Here is a 23,938-nt window from a genome sequence, read left to right on the forward strand (position 1 = left end):
CATAGTCAGTGTTGTATAGTAACGAAGTAAAAATACTTCACTACTGTACTTAAGTACGTTTTGGGAGACTTTGAGTTTTTTAATTCAGCTTACTTTCACTTTTACTTCACTACATTTCCGACCTTAATTGCATACTTCTACTCCGATACATTTTCTATTCGCCATGCTGTTAACTCGTTACAAAAAAAAACACACACACACACGAAAAAAGTTGTGTTTTCACCCAGAGACACTACTGATTACTAGTGATTGCAACGAAGTCAGGCTGATTTGTCATGAGGCATGTCCGGTAGGCTTTTTTGCAGTTGCACACTTGGGGGGTGTTTATCAGGAAAAAGATAATTTCTCTACATTGATTACAGACCTGCAGCGGGTCTATAATCAACTTTTCTGCAGCGCGGCTTTGCTTTGAACCTTGAACCAATCGAAGCAGTGATTCGTGGATTCATTGTCGCTTTATCCTAATTTTTTCCCGCTAAAACCCTGAAGAGCATATGTCTGTGAGTAATATTTAATATTTTATGTTAAACCGACCTGTTATGGTCTTCTGAAACAGTTGATAGATGTATTTTATAACTTAAAAATGGGCCGATGCTAACGCGTTAGCATGTTTATGGCGTTTTCAATGTTAAAGTTAGCATTAATGGCTCAGCGTTCGTTGTCTTAAGAGTCAAATTGTAATTTTTTTAAATTTATTTTTAGTCATATATTATAGCAACAACAGTAATAGTCTACATAATAGACAATAATAGTCAATAATAATAGACTAATAATGCTACAATACAATTTTAGAGAAAGAGACAAAAAGAACCTAATGAAACAAAACAGCAGAAAAGATAAAACCATGTAACAATGAAAATAAATAAATACATATAGAAATAAATGTTTCCTGTGAACACCTAGTGAGTAGCCCCTACTCTTGTTTAGGTTTTGAAACCTTGTTTCTGAAGTGTTTTTGTGTGATGTGCACAATTTTCAGTATTTTGACTAATACTACCAGTCATTTACAAGCCTAGATAAACTTCATATAAAAAAATCAGTCCGTTTTTGATTATTAACATTTACTTTTACTTTCAATACTTGAGTACATTTAGTTGTACATTACTTGTCATACTTAATTACAATAAATACTAGATATTTTAAGACTTTTACTTGAGTAGCATTTCAATCAGTGACTTGAACTTCTACCAAAGTCATTTTTTTAATGGGTATCTGTACTTTTACTTAAGTGTGATTTTCCAGTACTTTATACAACACTGAACATAGTCTTTACAGAAGACGTTGCTTTGAACCACTGGGCTGTTTACTTGAGCATAAAGCTGATCCTCACTGATCCTGGATCGCACCAACTACAAGGGTATTATACTGCTCTTCATGATGTTTAGAGACCAGGGCCTCATGTACAAAGCGTGTGTATGCACAAAAAACATGGCGTACGTCCATCTCCACGCTAACGTTCAGATGTATCAAAAGTGAAATGACAGTTTAAATGTGCGGTGCGCCATGCAAAAATCCTGGCAGGCGTGCACACATTTCTACAGCTGTTGTTCCACTGCCGACACGTAGAGGTGATGCTGGGAACCGTTAATAGTGTGAAAACATGAAGTCATCAGAGTGATGTGTAGATCAGAGACACACTGATGAACAATTAATGCACCCACGTGTTTGCAGTTATATGGGTGGACATAAAAGCATGCGCAAAGTGATGAGGAAAATGGCACTAACAATGGCTGCATTAGAGTTGTTGTAAGACCTTGCAAATGGTGCAATCTCACGTGAGCGTGTATTCAGGGAACACGATAATTGGCTTATAAGCTGATTTCCATTACCAAGGCCAGTATTACTGGAATTGCGTGCAAAATGCGGCCGGCCCAGAGCACAATTCGGCAAGGAGCCAGGGGTTGTCTGTGCCCACACAGGTGCTGACCACACTGCGCTTCCTGGCAACAGGGGCATTTCAGTGGGAGCTCGCCGATCGGTCAGGAGTGTGCCAGTCAACGTTGAGCCGAGCCAAACCATCTGTGTGTAATGCAATCATCCGAATATCATCTAGGTACATCACATCCCAGCATTAAAGTGCAATTTGCAGCCAGAGTCGGTTTCCCTAATGTAATCGGAGCTATTGACTATACACATATTGCTATAAAGGCGTAATCACATGATGAATTTGTTTTTGTTAAGGAAGAGGAAATATTTTCATTCCATCATTGTTCAAATCATATGTGATGTGCAAATGCATTGGGTTGTGTTGGGAACAGGCTAAAGGCTGGCATGGTGGTTAAATAGTTTTTACCTAAATGTGTGTGTGTGTGTGTGTGCACTCCCCTGAGCCTCAGCATTTGCACACATGGACACACTCATTTCATTTTCGTTTTACATTGCGATGAGCTGTGTGGGACCAAACCACAGCTTTCATTGTTGTTGCATGCTGCCTCTACAAGTGCTTTAAGCTTTACACACGACAGCACAGAGACAATAGCGGAAGTCATCAAACACACTACACTCCACACTTGTGGTACTGACAAATAACACTAAACAAAACTATTAAAATAAATTTGCATGTTCAGATGAGGGCGTGGTCAGGGAGGTGTTTGGTACTTCTGCATGTGCACTTAATTCCACGTTGATTGGGATGTACAAAAGGAACGTGCGTCGATCCATGCGTACGCACACTTTCATACATCTGAATTTTTTTTGTGCTTACACCAGTTTTTGGGTTTTGGCGTACATCATGTTTCAGTAGGAAATCCATGCAAGTCTTTGTACATGAGGCCCCTGGCCAATCTGCTTTTGTGTCCAATAACTCAACTATCAACTGCATCAGCTGTGCAAGTATGTCATTGAACACAAGCATGATTCTTGTATGGGCTTCTTTGTAGCCTATATTGATTTTTGCAAATGGTTTGTTTCGGTAGATGGGGTTGCTTTGTAGGACATTCAGAGAATTTGCAGCATCTTCAGTAAGTTGCTAGACATCATAGCTAGGCTATACACAAGCACTGTGAGTGCTGTGTGGAACAATGGCAGTGAATTTTGGCATTTGTCAGGGGTTTATTTTGGCTCCTGCTCTGTTCAACATTTGCCTGGGCTGGGTGTTAGTTATGGTAGTGGAGTCCAGTAACTTGGCCATCTCTGCCAGTTATTAACTTAACTTTATGGACAATTCTGTGATGTTACAAGGATCAGTGAATGTCTTGATTGTAGCACTCAAAAAGCTGAGTGGTTGGTTACCAGACAGGACTCAAGGTGGTTCCTTTATGTATTGGGTGCAGCACCGTGTGGCCTAAGAACATTTTGTACCTGTAATAAAGAACAAAATATGTTTGGGTGTTGCTGGGCACACCCACGTGCACACTCAGCTCTACTGATACCAGTGTCACACCTGTACTATGAGACACTTCACTGAACCCACAAATGGATCTGTAAAAACTGGGTTCAATCTTTCTATTTGTTTCAGAATATGAACTTCTAGTCAACGGGGGCTCAAGTGCTTCATTTTCTTCATGTTACCTCACAGACAGCTTATTTTTCTGCATTTTGGTGATGGCAGCGTCGTGTCGGCTGATATCTGTACTTTCCCTTCAGGCTCTGAGGTCCTTCCAGGTTGCAGTTCACCTGTGCCCGTCAGATCCCTCTCTGTGGCAGGATGACTTGGCATGGACACAGAGGTTAAAGAAGCAGCGTCTGGCAGCCAAGGAGAAGATATGTCAAAAGGAGGAGGCCAAAAAACAGCTACTCAGTGCACCCGAGCTTGAGCAGGACTACGACTTTGATTCGGATGAGGTCCTGGCTGCCTGTGTGGCTGTGGCCGAGCAGCAGAGAAAATACGAGGAGCTGATGAGGACAGACCAGGAGAACAAGATAAATGTCCTCACTGAGGAAGGAGGCTCGGTGGACACAGCGTCACTATCAAATGAACAGTTCGTCAAAGCACGAGGAGTGTGAAGTCATCGCTGCATGAGCTGATTTACAGGCTGTTTTTAAAAACCTCTCTGGTGATTCCTCACCAAATGAGAGGTTTCCAGTTGTGTGTGACACAGCTTAATTTAGGTGTGTATTAAGAGGCTGTAAATTTTTCCAATTTGAAGGATGTCTTCGTTTCGCATTACTGCGGCAGACTGACTTCACTACAAAACAAACTGACCGCCTTGTTTCATGTGTGCAAAGGTGTGACATCATACCAGGGAGCACAAGTGTTGAGCTTCAGTTTTGTTTTAAACATGAAGGTTCCCAAAATGAACCAAGCATCACACAACCTCCACACAACTGTAACAGTGACTTGAATCCTCAGAAAACCAGCTGTTGTTTATTGATCTGATTATTATACTTTAAGTGAATTAAAATCAACCTCAAACTCAGCTTTACACAGAATGCAAAAGTTCCTTCAAATCATGGGAAGGAGAAGTAAATGGGAATTATCAGCAAATTCTCATGAAAGTTTTAAAGAACAAGTTAAGCTTTTAACAACCACAATCACATGAAGGTATTGTTAGCGGTCAAGCCTCTGAGTGCTGTTCTCACCTTTGTCAAATGCTTTTTTGTGAGAAATCCTGTTTTTTCATTCATTCTCTACACCCATTTATTATGATTAATGGTACTGTTGGGGGGTTACACCATGGACAGGTCATGAGTCCATCGCGGGGTCACATATAGACAAACAAACAACAGTTGAAGTCTCCAATTCACCCAACTTGCATATCTTTGGAAGTGGAAGGAAGCCAGAACCCCTGGAGGGAAAACATTCAAACCCCACACAGAAAGGACCAGGTGGGAAGCGATCCCAGGACCTTCTTGCTGTGAAACAATAGTGCTAACCACTAAGCCACCCTACTGCCGACATCATGTTTTGAAAAGAAAAATAGTTATTTTGGAAGTAGGCCATGATAGTTGATGAGTTTTCATATGAAAAGTTGCAAAAATCCTCTATATGCTCAAAAGAGCAACAAAGTATTTCTGGCCACCTTTAAAAACACAAAGGAAAATCTTTGATTCATTTGTACCGCTGAAATGACTGTGTCAGACAAAGAGTCACTGAGGGAGATTCAAATGAAGATTATTATCTGCACTGTGGGGGAACATCAGTGTTGGCGGTTTGACTATGTGACAGGATCCAGCACACAGGTGCCTCAGTGTGGAGGAACCAGCGGCTGGAGGAGGTCATGAGTGCACATGTCGCCTGGCTGCAAAAAGATAGATGGTTGCGTTTGATAGTTGAGGATGTAGCGGTTTTGTGATGTGGTGGATATACAGGCCTGACCTTAGGTGTTAGTGGTACGAAACATCAGAAGAAATATGGCTAGCTCTTTCCTTAAAAAAAAAAAATATATATATATATATATATAATTTGTTTTTGTTTTTTTATATATATGTGTGTGTGTGTGTCATCAGGTTCTGTGTGTCTTCAGGTTGTTCATTGTGGATTTTGAGCACTGTGTGTAGGGTTTATATTCATTTCATAATAATCACCATGAATATAGGTTGTAAGTATCAAATGTAACAGCACATTAATAGTTACATTGTTCAAATTTAAGGTTCAGAAAACCCCTGTTTTGAGTTTATTTAGCGCTCTGGGAAAATCCTCTTCTACTCATCCACATTTGCTGTTCAGTCATTTGTGTGAAAAAAGAATTTGTAATATTTTGGAATTGACAGCGTTTAAAAGAGTACACAGATATTTGCTTATTAAAAAATAATATGATTAAGGTTGCTCTTCCTCCCCCGTGACCCTTGATTGGATTCATGGATTCATAGAAAATGAATGATTAAGGGTGTAAAATAGTAACAATGATCTTGTCCTTGAAGAAAAAAATGCACAAATCTGACAGCCAAAAAAGTTGAAAGTTGGTTAGGTGTCAAAAGCAGACAGGTGTGTTTGTGAAAATATTTTTTGGTGGATGTGGAGTGAATAAACACCAGTCAAAATGTGGAACAAGTCTGTTTTTTTCTGATTATACCAAGTTGTGCTGAGACTGAACACATTACAGATTTTAAATTCTAACTGCTTAGCTGTTCTCATCTGTGCTGCTCAAACTGTTGGTAGTAGGTACCGTTTCTGTAGGGTAGTTAAATATAACAAAAAAAAAAATCATTTCTGTAAAAGCCCATTGAAAATCCTAATGCAGATTCACTGTGAGGAATGTGAAAGTCTGGACTGCGTTATAGGCAGGTGTAAAGATACTGTTTCTGCAAGTTCCTGGAAAAATAAATGTTTGTGAAAGAAGTTTCACTTTGATCCCCGTCTATAGAACTGTATCTAACATGTACAGCTGTTGTGTATTTTCCAGGCACCAAGTTGAGCTTCCAGAAAATGAAACACTTACACTGAGATAAGATGACATATAGTGTGAGTCAAAGAGAAACCGATTAAAGCTGCACTTTACGCAAGTAAGAGTGGCCAGTTTTGGTTTGAGAAACACAGTATAGTTGAGTGGCATCTTCCAAGAACAACCATTTAACCTTTAACATCTTTTAAATTCAGATTATAAATGTTTTTTTTTATCAGTCACAACTTCCTGTTTCCCCAGAGAGTTATGCTCTTAAGGGCCCCTTCACACATAGTGCAAAGTTTGGTTGATTTGCGCATAAAGTGAGCATGAAGCAGGAATCGTGCAAAATGTGTAAAATCGTCCCTGCCTCGAACACCTCGTACACCTGCTGCTACAACAATTTGCGCACACCAGCAGCTGAAATACAGTGTGCGCGCTGTGCGAGCCCATCAAACCCTCTTGCGGCAGGAGTCGGCCAAATTTGAGCTGACACGCACGAACATCTAACACCGCTTCTTTGGCACTTAGAAAATGTGTGGCCATTCGCACTCTTGGCACGACAACAGTCTGCAGACAATCACTGTCGTGCTGGCAGTGAAATTTGTCTAAGTTCCCCACGAGTGTGGCTTTGGTGTGCGCGCTGAACTGACAGGTGGTTTGTCCGCCGACAGAAGCAGATGTGGAGAGCTGTCATTCTGGACATCCCAGCTGGACAACATGTACTGTGTTTGGACAGACATGGACTAACAACTGCCCACTGTGACGTGCCTGTATCTGTTTGCTGTCATCACATGGACATAAATAAAAACATATATCACTGTAGCCATATATGTTGTGGGCTGCAGCCAGCGTACGCATGCTTGCCCTGCTGCAGCCCTTTGATAGGCTGCCCCCAGGCTGAAATGGACCATCAGATCAGAACACGCAGCGGGCGATCTGACTTTTACCTCACCCATGTGAGCTCTGTTCTATATGATGTGGTGTCAGGTCTAGCGCGCCATCCACAAGACACGTGTCAGGCAGGATGTGCACCAACAGATGTGGACATGAGAAGAGCGAACTGCTTCTTATTCATGTCATTTCATGACTGTATGCCTGTGACCATGGGTCATCTACAGAGGGACAGATGAATCATATTTGTATTGCCCGCTTGATAAGAGGGATTCAATATAAAATGCTGTGTTTTTTATAGTGTATGTTTTGGGGTTTTTTTTTCAAATACGTCCATCTCTTTGTTGATTTCAAGCATTTTCCCCACACCATTTACAGGCCAGTGACAGTAGCGCAGTGGTAAAGTTTTGGGCTGGCAATCAGTAAAATGCAGGTACAAATCCTGTGGGTGGTATTTTTTTTATTTACTTATTTATTCCACATCAGCGGCATGATGTGGTTCCATGGGTACCAGCTGGTTTTTATTTTTTATTTATTACACTTAAACGGTGCGATGTGATTCAACAAGTACCAGCTGGTTTTTATGTTGTATTAATTCCACATAAGCGGCGCAGTGTGGTTTCACAGGTACCAGCCGGTTTTTATGTTTTATTTATTCCACATAAGCGGCGTGATGTGGTTCCACAGGTACCAGCTGGTTTTGTATTTTATTTAATCCACATAAGCAGCGCGATGTGGTTGCACAAGTACCAGCTGGTTTTTATGTTTTATTTATTCCACATCAGCGGCACGATATGGTGCACCTTGCACTGTGTTCCTGCTCGAAAGACACCGTCATATGCATGAACCCTCGCACCGGGATCGTGCACGCCTGCCTGTCGGCGCGATGTTTCATGGTGCGCTAATTCAAACTGTTTCTCGCTGTTTCGCCGTATTCGACCAAACTTCGCACTATGTTTGAAGGGGCCTTAACAAATTTCTCTGTCCAAGGTTGAAGCTCTTTTTATTAACTCATTGAGTGCCAGCCATTTTCAAAGTTCAGAACATCCCAGTGCCAGGATTTCTTCAGCATTTGAGTGTTTTGTCAAGACCCATAGAAAATTGAGCAAATGTACCTGTCGTCGTAGAGCTGTTGCTGAAATACCAACCAAAATTCTATTTTGCCTCTCTGGAAGTACATCTGTTCTTAAAACTATGTTGCATGTAGTATGACACAGTAAATTATATCAAGTAAAATTTTGATGAGCTTCATTGTATTTCTCTGAATGCTGTTCAGACTGTGTACTGACCCATCCCAGAAAAAAATACTCTTACACCCTGGTCCATTTGTCTGCTGCCCTGCCCTGCCATTTGTCTACACTGCCATCATTGAGTCCATCATCTCCTCTTCCATCACAGTCTGGTACGCTGCTGCCACTGCTAAGGACAGGAGCAGACGGCAGCATATCATCCACACAGTAGAGAAGGTGATCGACTGCAGTCTGCCATCCCTACAGGACCTATACTACACCTCCAGGGCCCTGAGGCAAGCAAGGAAGATTGTGGCCAATCCCTCTCACCCAGGACACAAACTTTTTGTCACCCTCCCCTGTGGCAGACGGCTGAGGTCCATCAGGACTAAAACCTGAAGGCACAAAAACAGTTTCTTTCCATCCACAGCTCGACTAATAAATAATGCCAGAGACCCCCAATTACCCCGCTTCCCCGCCACCACTTCCACAAAGTACAGATTGGTCATTCTTGCACTGGAAGGTATTCTACACACCAATCACATGCTTTTGCAAAGTCCCATTCCCCTATGTTATATTTATTTATTTTACAGTGAACATAGTTTTGACTGTTTAACTCTTTTACTTCTTACAGAAGTGTTTTTTTTTTTTCTTTGCTTTTTTATTGTTGCTTATGCACTAATAACATCAGATCAAATTCCTTGTATGTAAGAACTTGGCAATGCATTATATTCTGATTCTGTGTTTGTCTCTGGATGTTATGTCATATTTCAGCACCCGCTGGTCATAATGTCTTATTTTTGGTGTCAACATGCAAGTCTCTATCAGCTCTAATGGAACTCTTTGTCAGAATCAGAAGTCAATGTCAATGGCCAAAAACTCATCAGTCAGATCTCACCAGTGAGGCTGGATAGCAGATTTTAAGCTTAAATAACTGAGAGCTAAAGTTTCTCTGCTCCAGTTCAATATTTAATCTAAAGATGGCTAGAAATGCCTGTCCTGACTTTTGACCCCAAAGGAGTGATCACTCTGTTTATCGCAGTAAACACTGATCCTAGACAGATAAGTTTGACTCAAGCGATCCAATTTTCTGTTTTAACTTTTTTTTTTTCCAGAAGTAACCACAAATTCCTGTTTTGACCTTTAACCCTAACCCCATGCTGTATCTACCAAGAGAACTAACTGCAGAGGTTTTGGACTTAAATTATTCAATGATCTGCAGTTTATGTTGACCATTATAAATTATCCCCTTGCTGTATTTCAATTAAAAAAAATCTGTCATTGGATAACATAAAGAATCACAGTTGATTGTTAATGTTTAATTTGACAACAAAGTAAAAATTATGCAGCAAGTTCAATAATCTGTTTGGGGCTGACATCCAACATAGCAGGTTGTGCACTTTGTTACTTTCCAGCAGATTTCACTGTTATAATTGATAATGACACAGTTACAGGGTATTAATTTACTCTGACCCGTAGTACAGGTAGTTATGATTCCCATCATAGGTGCCTTTCTGTTGTGAGAGTAAGACAATAAGTCTTATGCAGGCCCTGAGACCCACTGAGCTGGTGTTTACCCCCCCCAGAGACCGTTGCATTATACTTTATACACTAATTACCGTTTTTGTTTATCTTGTTAGCTTGCTAGATACGGTTGGCTTATTAACGGCTAATTTAGCTCTTCTAACTAGAACTAGCTTATTTTCGTTATTACAAATTTATTTTACATGGTGTAGATTTTTAATGATTCATCAGTTTACCTGTTCTTTTTAAAGATATCAACATATAGTACCTTAGTTATTAGGTTTCCATTTGATAGCATATAGATTATGCTTTTTATTTTTCTGTAGTATGCTAGCAGAGTTACTTTAGATAGATAACAATAACGCATTACTTCATAGCTTCTGTTTCTATAATAAAATACCATGACCATATCTTCTCCTGTATTAATATTTAGGTTTTAATACCTACTCCTGTATATTATATAGTACCATATTTATTGTATATGTTGTTTATTACCTTAATATTTAAATATAGTTATATATATGGTGTCTTATCTTTCTTATGTGTTATTATTTGTTATTATATATACTTTTTTCTTGAGCCGCTTGGGTGGGTAAGGAGAGTTCCCATGGGGTAAAAAAGCTTTTCAACTACCATCCCTGGTTCTCAAGACCAGGCACCTAAGTGGCTCTACTCTTCCATTTTACTCTTCCTTTTTAGATATTTAGATATACAATGAAGAAAATAAGTATTTGAACACCCTGCTATTTTGCAAGTTATCCCACTTAGAAATCATGGAGGGGTCTGAAATTTTCATCTTACAGGTACAGGTACAGGTAACAAGTTCAAACAGGTGCAATTAATACAGGTAAAGAGTGCAGAATAAGAGGGCTTCTTAAAGAAAAATTAACAGGTCTGTGTGAGCCAGAATTCTTGCTGGTTGGTAGGTGTTCAAATACTTATTTGCAGCAGTAACATACAAATAAAATATTAAAATATCATACATTGTGATTTCCGGATTTTTTTTTTTTTTTTTTTTTTTTTTTAAAGATTATGTCTCTCACAGTGGACATGCACCTAAGATGAAAATTTCAGACCCCTCCATGATTTCTAAGTGGGAGAACTTGCAAAACCGCAGGGTGTTCAAATACTTATTTTCCTCACTGTACCTTAGTATACTCGCATAGTTCTACCTTAGAACTGGAATATAATATATAAGATATACCTTACTGAATTTTCATGAAGCACATGACAGTCTACGACTCCCCCTAGACGTCGGACCATCAAAGGTTACTTCCCCAGCTGAGGTCAGTACCCATTAAAAGCTGTTTGTACTGGGACAATGCAGACGAGGGGTCTTATCCAAGAACATTTCTAAAATTGAACCGTGGTCTGTAGGTTGGTAGTCCAACACCTGTACCACAGAGCCACCGGACTGATTAATATCCCATCTATAACAAAGATTCAGATAAGCCTATTCCTTTTCCATGTATTCCATTTTCTGTCTATATCTCAGTAATATCTCGTAGAGCAGGTAGTGCAGGAGTTTATACCAACAAGTAGACCTAAGTTTGTTTCTCAATCACTCTACCTGTGTGTCCTCGAACAAGATGCACAATCTACACTGACTCAGTCAACCCAGTGTAACCTGCGATGGACTGGCGTCATCTCTCGGAGTAGTCGTAGACTCATCCACTACAGGCTACTGCGGGCACAGTTTGCAAATCTGACACCTTCTTAATTTTAGTCACATTTGACAAGTTTTATTTTCGTTTGATAAAGAGTTTAAAACATGTACTTTTCACAATACAGTACAGCTTTCATGGTTACAAACATATTCATACTGGCTTTACATCGAAATGTTGACACGTCTGTTTATTTTATAGGAACATTCGCACACTGGCAATTATATCGAGACACCCATTCCAAGAAAAGGACACACATTTGTGTCTTTAATCAGAGAAGAAACTGTATCTCACCTTTAAATTCAATTGCTGTTCCTAATTCCCCATTAAAGTCTCAGTGCACGTTATAAAATAAGATGGAGTTGACTGAAGCGACACAATGTAATGGGATTACCTTGTGAGACCTCGTAACATCCTCCAGTGTGTGCACTGTGGAAAACATATTCACAGTATAGCTGCATTTAATAAATGCACAAGAGGGTATGAATCCGGCGTCGACATTCCAAATCAGCCGGTTATGATTCAGATATTCACAAATGTCTCAAACAGCTTTGAATATGTCGAAGGGGAAACTCCAGCCTATCGGCGATTCGACAACTCTCTGTATTCTCTCGTCGTTTCAATCACAGTTGAATCCTAACCCTGGAGTTTCCCCAGTGACAGTTACAGTATATTCATCTCAGAGTGAATAAAACAACTACAAACTTTGTGAACCTTCTCACAGAGAAGACAAGAAGACATTTTCCCATTTAAAATAAATTAACATTACGAAAATCACATTTCAACTCTTTACACTGTTAAATTTAATAAAAAAAAAAATACCAGCCTGGCTGTGGTTTTAGCGCTTAAAAGTGCAACAGGGTACCTTGAGTTTTCTGAATATGAGTGTTTATTTATAATGATGTGCACTCACATGTTGTTCCAAGAAAAAGAAAAAAAAACGTCATTAGTGTTGCTTGCAGCGGCAAACGGCAGATAATGACATACGACGCGGCCATTTGTTGGTGTTAATGAGACGGATAATTTGCTTATTTGAAAGATAACGTTTTGAGATTTGCCCAGTGTGATATTAAAACATTCAAAATGTCAACTTTTTGTGATGCTACAGTGTAATTTCTTTCTGTAACAGACAAATTATTTCCATTTATCTGATGTAATACCGGGTGTCTCTGCAGTTAAATAGTCCATCTGTAGCTGCTCTTCTTCCAATCATTGATCGGGATGGGAATCAAGAACCAGTTTCAAAATGTTTAGTCCTTCGGAATTGCTAGGCTTTTTGCAGCGACGATTGGAATAATGGTCACTGTTGTTATAGTTATTACATTAGTGGTTGAAAAGGGCCTGTTGTTGCAGAGGACTAATGTAACAAGGGTCACTATTATAATAAAATTTTTATTACAATAGAGTCTGATTCTGTAGAGGGAAATTTCTTAAAATTTCAATTGGGAGTCCAAAAATGCTATGCTCAGAGATTTATATACACGTCAGCCCACTACCCCCCCCCCCCCCCCCCCCCCCCCCCCCCAAAAAAAAAAACTATGGCATGTACTTTATGTATTATTACACTCAGAAGTGTTATTAAATACTAAGTATGGTTACTAATGTAATCATTATTTCAATATTGCACATTATTTTATGGCTACAACCCTAGGCACGCTCTGATTGGCTTAAGTTACAGTCTGATATTTTCCCGTGTGACTGGTGTTACTACAGTTACCAGTCACTTGTGTAATAATATCTAAAATTCAAACCACAGGTTTTCGGTTTACAGAGTGAATCGTGTATGTTTCTTTGTGATGGACATTGGTCGGAAGTTTTTGGTGGACTCCTGATCAAAATTCTAAGAAATTTCAACCTGCAACATCAACCACTACTGTAATAATTATTACTACAATAGTGACCTTTATTATGTTTGTGGTTGTCGCAAAACAGGCTTCGTCCAACCAATGATGCATTGCAAAAATATGTGCTTGTCATGATGTCACCAAAATCTGCATCTAGCAACAAGAGAAACAAATGCGTTGACATTGAAAACCTGTGTAGGCCTACTTTTTTTTTTAACACAGGAAATTGATTAATTAATAAGGAATTGGAGTGATGAGCAGAATCGATAATGGCATTTATATCAATAAAAACTTATCGATAAAAAATTTAATGATCCATTGAAGATATAACAACATCCAGTTTGAGGTTGTCGCTAAGGCAGGTGGAAAAAGTTTAACATTTTTAATGTTTGACAGGCATTGCAGAATTTTCCATCATCCTCTCTTTGAAAACAATGGAACATGCAGTTTGGTGCCTGCCATTTACAGGCAACATGTGAATGCAGCATTAGTGGTGTAAAACAGGTGAAATACTTTGACTGTTGAAATTAAGTTTGTTACAATGTCTTTTTTTCCTAGCAGTCCTATACAGTTTGGGCTGTAGATATCTACAAAACAGGAGTATTGTTCACTTTTTATGTCACTGATTGAATTTTCTGAGATTGTCCACTTGTAAATGCTCATATGCATTTCTCCGGTCCGCTCACAGTCTCATCTGTGAAAGTTACTTGCAGAGTCGTGTCTTTAGGACACATGGGGACTTCTTGTAATGCTTCACCTGGCGCTATGTACTCCAAATCAGTCTGTAGGAGCCCCCTCTGAGGGCTCTTGGCCTCCTGAGGTTGCGGTACCAAACCCGGCTGTGCAGTGGATGCGCTGGACCCATCCTGCTTTTCAGACGGAGCCAGCTTCCTGACGTACCTCTCACACGGGTACAGGAATGTCTGGGATGTGCTCACCATTTCCTGCAGCTCACGTGACACCAGCGAGGGTGAATCCCGAGACAAGATGGAGGAGGAGAGGCGGCCGTCCGCACAGCGGAACCGGCCTGGGCTTCCTCGGCCTCGTCCACCCATTTTGCAGAAGAGACACTTGATTTTCTCCATCAGCTTGAGGACCACCGTCTTCCTGAGGAGGATGTAGACCCATGGATCTAAGATGGGGTTGACAGACGCCATGCGGATGGCCAGCAGGTCTTTGTTCAACCCAAAAGACTCTTCTTTCTCGTTCCTGTACAGCTGGTTTACAAAGATCCTCAGCTGATGTTGGAGAGAAAACAGGAGGAGAGGAAATGAAAACAGTTACAGATCCAGTTTCACATCATTAATTTGTATTAAGCCTCAATTACCACAGTTTAAAAAAAAACCCTCTGCCTGATGTTTATCAGTGATGAGGTGGCGCAAAGCCATTAAAAACAGACTTCCTTCATTATGAGAATCTTTGGCTGCTGGCTTTCCCATCGTCAAATCCATATGCATCTTTCCACACAGCCAGTTACCGAAGAGACATACAGATTTTTCTTTGAACATCTACTCTTGAATACAAGCAAATGGTCAGGAACCAATTGATCCTGTAGATAGATGTGCCCCCATACTTTTACCGCTTTGCCACGCTGAAACCTTGTGTTTGTAGACATGTTCAAAAGAAGAAACATAGTGGGCCCTATCTTGACAATCTCTGGCGCGTGGCCTAAAGCGATTAGCACAAGTGATTTTGAGTCATCTCCAGCTGTGCTATGTTACTATGGAGTGTGTAAACTGAACACAAAGTAGGGGACAAAGGAGTTTATTGAGCCACTTAATTAGTTATGAGCATGTTTTGGGTTAAACTTGAAACAAACCAGTCAGATCTGTCATTTCCTTTAAGACACCCACATTGCTATTTAGATGGAAAATTCAGAAATGAAAGGTTTTCTGTGGGGGAAAAAAAGGTTCTGTGGGCAATGCATCAAAGCCTACTAACAGGAACAGCAGTTATCCACCACAGCTGCCTGAGGTGAAGCATGAGAATGCCTTGTTCCTGCAGCACCTCCTCCTCTGACCACCCAGTCCTCTCCATATCCCACAAGGCTAGACTCTTGTTATCTTGACTAATCAAGTGTTTTACTAAACTATTTTTCCCCCTCCATCTTAATTTTGTCACTAACAATAGAGCAGGACTCATTCTTATATCAAAATTCTGGGTCTGTTAGCAAAGCAAAGGGCTAGCTGCCAGTGACCACATAATAGGGTTCTGTGAGTTGCAACTTCCGGTTGATTGATTCTGCTCTCTCATTCTGTGTTTGTGGTGTGGTCGTCGGACTCTTTTGCTGATAGTTGCAGTGGAGTGGTTAACTCTTTTAACGGTCACAGGTCTGAGCATGTGGCTTGACTGCACTTGCGTGAGAAAGAGCTTCACCACTTTGAAGTTTTCTGGACTACATTGTCCAGTGGACATTAATATCCTCAGATTCTAATCTGTTTTTGTTTTGCATGGTTGACCTCGTTGTACTTTAACTGATCTTTGTTATTGTTAGAATGGCGTAAGCAGTTGGTCACCCCTCTGAGTCTGGTCTGCTTGAGGTTTCTTTTGCAAAAAAAAAAAAAAAAAAAAACCTCCTGAGGGAGTTTTCCCTCAGGTTGGTAAGCATTGACCTTACCCTTCTGAAGTGTCTTGGGGTGACCTATGTTGTGATATGGCACGATATAAATAAACTGACTTGAATTGGATTTCCACCTAACTCATTTGTCATTTTCACACGCGGTACCCGCATCCTCAAAGTAACAATGTTACTTGTACTCTACACTATGGATGTGTTTTTCTAAAAGTGAGGTGTGGGCCTGCACAAAACTGGCAGGTTGATATCTTGCAAATTAGACCAGCAAAAACATTTCTAAAATGTTTCACTGTAAACAGAGCTTAACAATCATGTCTGTTTTGCATAAGCAGCTTCACAACACACATACGCTCTGCCTGCACATATCACCACCAGTCACCTGCAAAGGTATAAAACTAACATAATAATGTATTATGGCTCACTGTGGGCAACTATAAAGATAGAGCAGAAGGAGAGTGAAAAGAAACTCGTGCTCTCTCTCTCTCACTTTTTCTCAACTTGTCTCTCTCTTAGAGACAGCTGACACCATAATCAAATTCTTTGTTAATCAATAATGAATTAAGGAACAGAACATGGTGTCTTTTGAACACTGGAAGTTATTTATCAAGCCAAATGTTTCATGTAAAATAAAAAATAATACACCTTATATCAAACCAAACACATGAATGATCAGCCTCACCGTGACTGAATGAGATGGCATTGAATTATATTATCTTATTAACTATATCTGTAGCATGAGAAAAATGAGAATGATAACATCAGGAAATTAAATACGTCACAAAAATTAAGCACATTGTGGTCTGTTTTAATGAGGAGAGGAGTTCAAATGCTTTAATCGTTTAGCCAGCTCAGCTAATTATTTTCTGTGATATCAGAACTGAAATGATATATTAATTTATTGTGTGCTGTATTGATATCTGGATGATTTCATCAATGATTTACTTCAGTGATGAGAGAATGTGCTTTTAAATTTGTTTCCAGGTGCTCTGTAATTCACATCAACATTCAGAATTAATTGCACACACAGACTGTTCCAAACATTACTAATATTTTATGGGGGGGGGGAATAAAAACTATAGTTATAAACTTATATTTTGCTATACATTCAATTAAATGAACAATTTACATAATTCCAAATCACAAGTTGCCCCAAGGCACTTCACAATGGTGATAATCTAACCTTACCAACACTATTTACCTACAGGTAGTATTGCAAACTAAAGCTAAAGACTCAGGGGTGATAATGTGGCTTCCTTGCATTCCCTGCACTGTAAAACTGAACAAAGTGAATTTAAGATTGATGCATGATTGATTTTAACCAGAATATTAGAAAACAATACACCTATAGATGCCCGTATTTCTTCAGATGTTGTTGTACAACTAACATACCCATGATTACGAAACAGGCTGTTTGTCTTATTTAGTTGCTATATCGAGCATACTGTGAATTTTTGTTACTCGTAGGACGGATATCCCATTCACACCCACTCTTTCCTTCCTGATTTGTATGAAAATGTGATTTCTCACAAACAAAGTAACAGTCAAAGTTAAACTGAGTAATCAGAAGCTCAGCCTGTGAACACTGTTTTAATGTGACTAAACAAAAAGTGATGCAGTCCTTCAAATAATTCAAGTAATGATATTTTAATTACTAAAATCTATTTGGTTAATTGTGTGAAATTAATTAATTCCATTCAATATACACTGTAAAAACATGCATTGTTTTTAAAATATTAAAAAAAAAATGTCAACTATGGTTGCCAGAATAATTGTTAAAAATACAGAGAAATATGTCAATACTTCAGAGAACAACCTGAAGGTTTTACAGTATAAAGCTGTTGTCATTTTTCATTACACTTTTAACAAGTAAATCCAATGGCATATTTTTTCTTGTTAAATTAGCTTGGTCATCTTTTAAAACAAATTATTTCTGTAAAATTATTGTTGTTACTTATTGTACATTGAACCCCTTTCAGTGAGGTTTTGTTGTGCTACTTCAGGAGGTTTGGCACAGAATCCCCAGGTTGATCTGCTTGTGCCACTCTGCTGTCACACAATTGGAACTACTCTGAAAATATAAACAAATATATATCATATCGATGTATTAACATATTTTTACTGTAACAGAATGGTGGTGCAAGTAGTTAGCATGCCTTTTTTCCCCCAAACAGAATATCCTTCATTCACAACTATCTATCCCCCATTCTGCTTTTATTAATATGTCTACATATTCTAACAATTTTATTTTATAAAATTTACAATATTTTTTATGAACTTATTTAATTGTTTTTAGTGTGTTTTTACGGAATTATTCTGACAACCACAGAAACTGTTTTTTAAATTTTTTTTGTGAAAACAACACCACTACAACAAATATTTTTTTTTATGTTTTCACCCATTTGTTTGTCTGTTTGTGAACAGCCTGTAACCACAATTTTTCATATATGATAATGAAATTTTTCCTGAAGATTCATATCCTGAAAGGCAAGAATTGATTCCATTTTCAAGGTCATAGGTCAAAGTCAGGAAAAATCTATTTTTAACATTAAATGAATTTTCAAAAATTCATAACTGTCCAAAAAGATCAAATTTCTTTCACATTTGAGAGTGTTATGTAGGATGGTATCCTTTATCACCTGACACAGTTTGATCTGAATCTGATCCAGATTACAGATTTTGTTGCGTAAATACATACTCCTGACATTTGATCACATCTAATTTTGCTTATGAAAAGCCACTTCCAACAGGACTTTGACCTTGAAAATTTTTTCCAAAGTAAAAATTTGTGAAATTGGAAACTAGTGTTGGCAGAGGTTTGTGCTCTACTGGCGTGGTGCTGTAGTTTTACAGTGTAATGAACTTGACATTTGAAGTATTTTGCACCCATTCCCACATAATTATTGTGCACATGGTCCTATTCAAAATAGTGTTGAATCAATTCTATAATAATGTTGAATCCACTCTATTAGAGTTTTAAATCAACTTGTTCAACACCAAGAGAGTTAATTTATACTGTGAAAGAGTTGGTTTCACACAGTTTGGAATGGGACCGTATGCAACTGCTGCAGTGTTAATTTAGTACTGCAAAATGTATTGTGTAACAGGAACGTGCTTTCTTTATTTCTTCTACTGTGCAAAGTCTTTGCGCTTTTTATAGCAACATGCTCTTTCAAGCTTCATTTTGTGGTTGCTGTGAGAAACAGATCTTACACTACTTTCCATAAAGCGTGCTACCTGAGCCGCAGTGATATCATTTCTGTTTGTTGTTGAATTCTAGAGAGTAGTATACAATTGGAACTTGCATCAGTGAAACCAAAAACGAAAGTATGCAAAATGTAATAACCATACAAAATAAGATTGAAGTCTAGAAATGGAAAAATCTATAGACTAAATAAAATTTAAACCTACAAAATAAAAGAGGTCTGAACCAGGAAATCTAAAATAGTAACATTTGTGGGGGAAACTGATGCATCATTTCTGTTTAAGTGGTGAAAACATCACAGTCCCACTGAGTTGTCCACTTCTTCTCTTTAGCTCAAAACTTTGACAAGTTTTGGGTGTTCCTCCATATGTCACATCCACTGTATGAGTTTTACAAATGTAAACAGTAATTCATTGTGTTGACCACTCAAAACAAGTGACTCATTGGATTGGATTTCCATCTATTAAATATATGTAGTCCCAACTAAATTAAATTAAGTTGTCTTGCATGGATGTGCTTTATTTGAGTTGGGGCTATATTTATTAGATGGAAATCCTGCTCATAATTGAATTGAGTTCATCCCATTAGTCTTTTTTTTATTGTATGTGAGAGGAGCACTGGTTGATTGTACTTGAGTCTGTAAGTTGTCAGTTGAAAAAGGAAAAAAAGGCAGGGCTGGGCAATGGCAACTACAGAAAAAAATTGTTGCTTTGACTTAAGAGTAATTATTTTGTCAAACCATTGTTGAGTCATAGACATAACCAAATCGTTATGCACTAAGGATTTGTCATATATACTGTGGTAAACAAAAAGCACTGTCTCAGCTTTTGTTTCTGAGTGTAAACAAAGTTTTTTTTTTTAAGTTGACTTAACTTTCATTTTTAAGGCAGTACTTGACTTTTCATTTCCAAGTTAGACCAGCTTGAAATGTTTTACAGTGTAGAACAGGTTGCCACAAACTGAAAGATCACTGTCTCAATTGCTGACTCCTCCTATTTGTGAAACTGTGCTTGAGCAAGACTCTTACAAAAAAAACAAAAAAAAAAAACAACCAAAAAAAAAAAACACTGCTGTTGGTCCTAAGAAATACATTTAAGCTGTGAAACCTAAACATCCAGATATGTAAAACAAAAAAAATCACATTAACACCACAGAGAAGTGCATGAGACAAAGATATATTTTAGTTTGTGTTACTTACGTCATTGATATAAAATATATCAGCTTATGATATAGTATTTGATATAGTATAGTATTTCATGGAGTTAATGTCAGAGAAACTAACTGAGTATATTTTACTTAAGTACTACACGTTTTAATTCTTGAATTATTTATCTTTCCTGTTTTCAGGATTCTTCCAAGTGTTTTGAGTTTTGTGCAGCAATATGCGTCATTTGCAACGTGCACAATGCGCAATGGAACACAAAAATATTTAGCCCTAAGGATTAAGATTCATATTTAATTGCATTCTAAATTTGGATTAGATTTGATTTCAACGTAACTAATAAATATATTGAAGCATGTTTTTTTTTTACAGAAAATGAAACATGTAATGAAGAGGCTTGCGCAATAGTAGTAATAAACCCAATGAGATTTAAATACATCATAACCAGAATTATGCATAAGTTATGTACAAACATTTTCCTTGGTATTTATCTTAAATCAATCCCAAATGTTTCAAATCCTTGCGAGTCAGTTTCACTGATTTTTTTTTTCTTTTCTTTTTTGTGTGCAAGATATCAGTTGTTTGCATGCACTTTCTTCTGAGTTTGCCGCGTAATTTGTCAAAGCATATTTGTTTATTGCCCCAGGACAAGCTGCAGTTGTTTTATTTATGTAACGTTTTGTGTTTTATTGAACATTCTCTCTCATAGCTAAATCCTACAACTCAATTCTGACTGTGTGGCTGTGGCGTTTTTACGCACGCGTTACGCACAGTGTTGCCAACACTCACCACTAAAGGTATGGAGCAGATGAGCACCACAGCGGACGTGGCTATGAGCAGGATAAACATTTGGATCTCCGCGCCGGCCAAACGCCCGAAACTCCGTCTGCGCCTCAGCTCGGCGATGCGCCTCCGGTCCCTGCCCAGAGACGTGCGGCGCACGAACCGTTTATGCATCAGGATGAGCGCCCCGCACACCATCACGTTGCACACGACAGTGGCGAGCACGATGAACGAGTTGACACCCGCGTACATGAGGTTGAACGTCGCCACCGTCGTGTGATTGTTTTGCCAGTCAATGAAGCACCAAGTCCTGGAGTTCTGCAGTTTGACCTGGCCGAGCCCCATGCTGGGCAGCGCGCAAAACGCGGCACTGCACACGTAAACGGCCACTAGGGTCAGCGCTGCCAGCTTTTGGTTGACGTACTTGTTGTAGAAATACGCGTGGTTGATCGCCAGATATCTTTCCACCGACATGGCGAAAACGATGCTGAGCTGGACCAAGAAGAAGAACAGGAGGATGAAGCCGAAGTACTGGCACAGGGGCTCCCCGCCGGGCCACGAGCCTTTCATGTAGGTGGCGATGGTGACAGGGCTGGCCAGCAGCGTGCCGAGCAGGTCTGTCACCGCCAGACCGCACACCAGCCTGTAGAAAGTCGTTTCCTTCTGCTCCTTTCGTGAGATCAGGAGAACCACTATGGCGATGACGTTTCCCACCACCCCGAAAATGAACATAATCGCCGGGATAGTGGGCGGCGGAAACATGCGCGTCGTGTTCGTGGTGTTCATACCTACAGAGAGTTGATTGTCTGTTTTTGTTTTAAATCACACTTTCACAGATATTCTCCCCGATTTCGCACTGTGGAGACACTTTCCATTAAGGCGCATTCTCCAGGCGCACCGGCGATGCGTAAATCCACTGTTCCAAAGTCTTTTACGAACGGAAATAAAACTCCACAATCCGACACATTCATGCTGAAAACCGGAGGAATGAAGGTGCCATTGATGCTGCGCTGCTCCTTGTTTTCACTGACACATAACTGACAGAGAAGTTTGGTGTTGGTGCCACTGAACGCAGCTCCTCCCCATTTAACCAGTGAACTAGTTGCGATAAAGACGCGCACTGTGGGCGCACATCTGCAAACACACCGGTTTGAGTTCCCACATCCTGCGTAGCTGGGTGACGTGAATTCATGATCTCACTTGTTATCGCGTATTGAAATCAGAAGTTAATGTTCACTTGTGGGAGTATCTTCTTGTCTGTTTTCTCTCTCTCTTTTTAGTGCAGCAGATAACAGAATATTTGCAGAGGAATCCTTCAAATCCAGTTACAAGCACCAAAGTTTGACCCTGTATACCATTTGGTCCATATTTTAGAAAAATAACATTAGCCATTTGAATTTTCAATAGGGGGCCAAGTAGGGGTCAATTGAAGAATTGCATAGGGGTCAAAAAATGTTCCAATTATATTGAAAGCTATACCACATTATGTGTCTGATCACAAAGATTCCAAAAAGGTATAGTTTGGACTATCTGTGACTGAATGTTCTGGAATTATGGGATAAAAACAGCAAGCAAGGTGACAAAGGTCACTTTCAGTTTGTACAGGGGTCAAAAGTTAAAGTTACTCCAATTATGGTAAAACATGATACAAATTATTGGTTGAGTTAGTAGGATTTTAAAAAGGAATAGTTTGCACCATGTGTCATGCTTAGTTATCATGTTACAGGGTAACATATGTCACATGTCATAGAATCTGTTATGTGTCGGACGCAGCTCGGAGAACCGACCAGCGTTTGAAGGACCCAGTATGAAATAAGCAGAGCACGGTACAAAGGCTAACTGAATTTAATACATAACAGTGATACAAAAATAACAGAAAGTGCGGTCTGGCGTGGTACGCTCCCAGCAGCGCTAACGGTCCAAGGACCCCGCCGACACCCCCCAGGTGGCCGCAACAAACCGAGTCTGTGAAAGAAGGAACCATTATGTGAGTCCACACTCTACACACAGAGAGAACACTTAAAGGTGTACAAACAGCAAACACTTCCTGGCTTGATTACTAATCAGCTTCCCAACCTGCAGGCATGGAACATCCAGTTCACAAAACTCCACTGCAGTGGAAGCCGATACATGACTAACATACAGCTCAATATAAAAAGGTGTGAGGGACACCACATTTACTGACTGTATAAATGTTAGTCACAAAATCTAACGTACCTCAGGAAGTGTGCTGACGAGCGTGAGACCTCACCCCCTCCTCTTTCACAGACCGTGCATCAAACCCTGGACGTTCTCTGCATCCACTGATGATGAGATGGCTCCCGAGACGACAATCTCACCCGTCTGGTCACAAGGTCGAGTCTCTGGCAAATACACACTGTACACTCCAGTCTTAAATGCCACCATGTTCCAGTCCATATAGATGCACCACAGCTGTGAGTCCTGACGAGCCGCAGGTGATCAGGGTGAGGTCCTGATAACCTCAGCAACACAGCCACTCAGTCCCAAATGCAAGCCACCTGGAAGGAAAAACAAAAGACAGAAACAAAAAGGCAGCCAGGCCCCCCAGCCATACAACAGAATCCAATGGACGGCAACATTGTTTGACCTTTACTTTGGAGACCAAACATTCAACACAGTCAGAACTATTCCATTTGTTAATCCTATTAGTTCAACCAGTAATTTGCACCATGTTTTACCAAAATTGGAGCAACTTTAATTTTTGACCCCTGTACAAACTGAAACTGACCTTTGTCACCATTCTTGCTGTTTTTATCCCATAACTCCATAACATTCAG

General features: G+C 39.5%; 2 protein-coding genes across 2 annotated transcripts in view; one reads left to right on the forward strand and one right to left on the reverse strand.

Moving 5' to 3' along the window:
* The window catches only part of ttc33 (tetratricopeptide repeat domain 33), a 33,506-nt gene extending 27,018 nt beyond the window's left edge, over window positions 1–6,488 (forward strand). Inside the window, exon 4 of the mRNA XM_034191778.1 lies at window positions 3,586–6,488. Coding sequence (XP_034047669.1) covers window positions 3,586–3,945 — 360 coding nt within the window. The 3' untranslated portion in view covers window positions 3,946–6,488. The remainder of the gene's footprint in view (window positions 1–3,585) is intronic.
* Window positions 6,489–11,628: 5,140 nt separating this feature from the next.
* ptger4b (prostaglandin E receptor 4 (subtype EP4) b) lies at window positions 11,629–22,216 on the reverse strand. The gene is made up of 2 exons (XM_034192558.1): window positions 21,147–22,216; window positions 11,629–14,656 (listed from the first exon to the last, which is right to left on the reverse strand). The coding sequence occupies exons 1-2, from the start codon at window positions 21,924–21,926 to the stop codon at window positions 14,078–14,080; spliced, it is 1,359 nt and encodes a 452-aa protein (XP_034048449.1). The 5' UTR covers window positions 21,927–22,216; the 3' UTR covers window positions 11,629–14,077.
* Between the last annotated feature and the right edge of the window lie 1,722 nt (window positions 22,217–23,938).

This window comes from Thalassophryne amazonica, chromosome 17, assembly GCF_902500255.1.
Source record: "Thalassophryne amazonica chromosome 17, fThaAma1.1, whole genome shotgun sequence".
NCBI classification, from domain to species: domain Eukaryota; kingdom Metazoa; phylum Chordata; class Actinopteri; order Batrachoidiformes; family Batrachoididae; genus Thalassophryne; species Thalassophryne amazonica.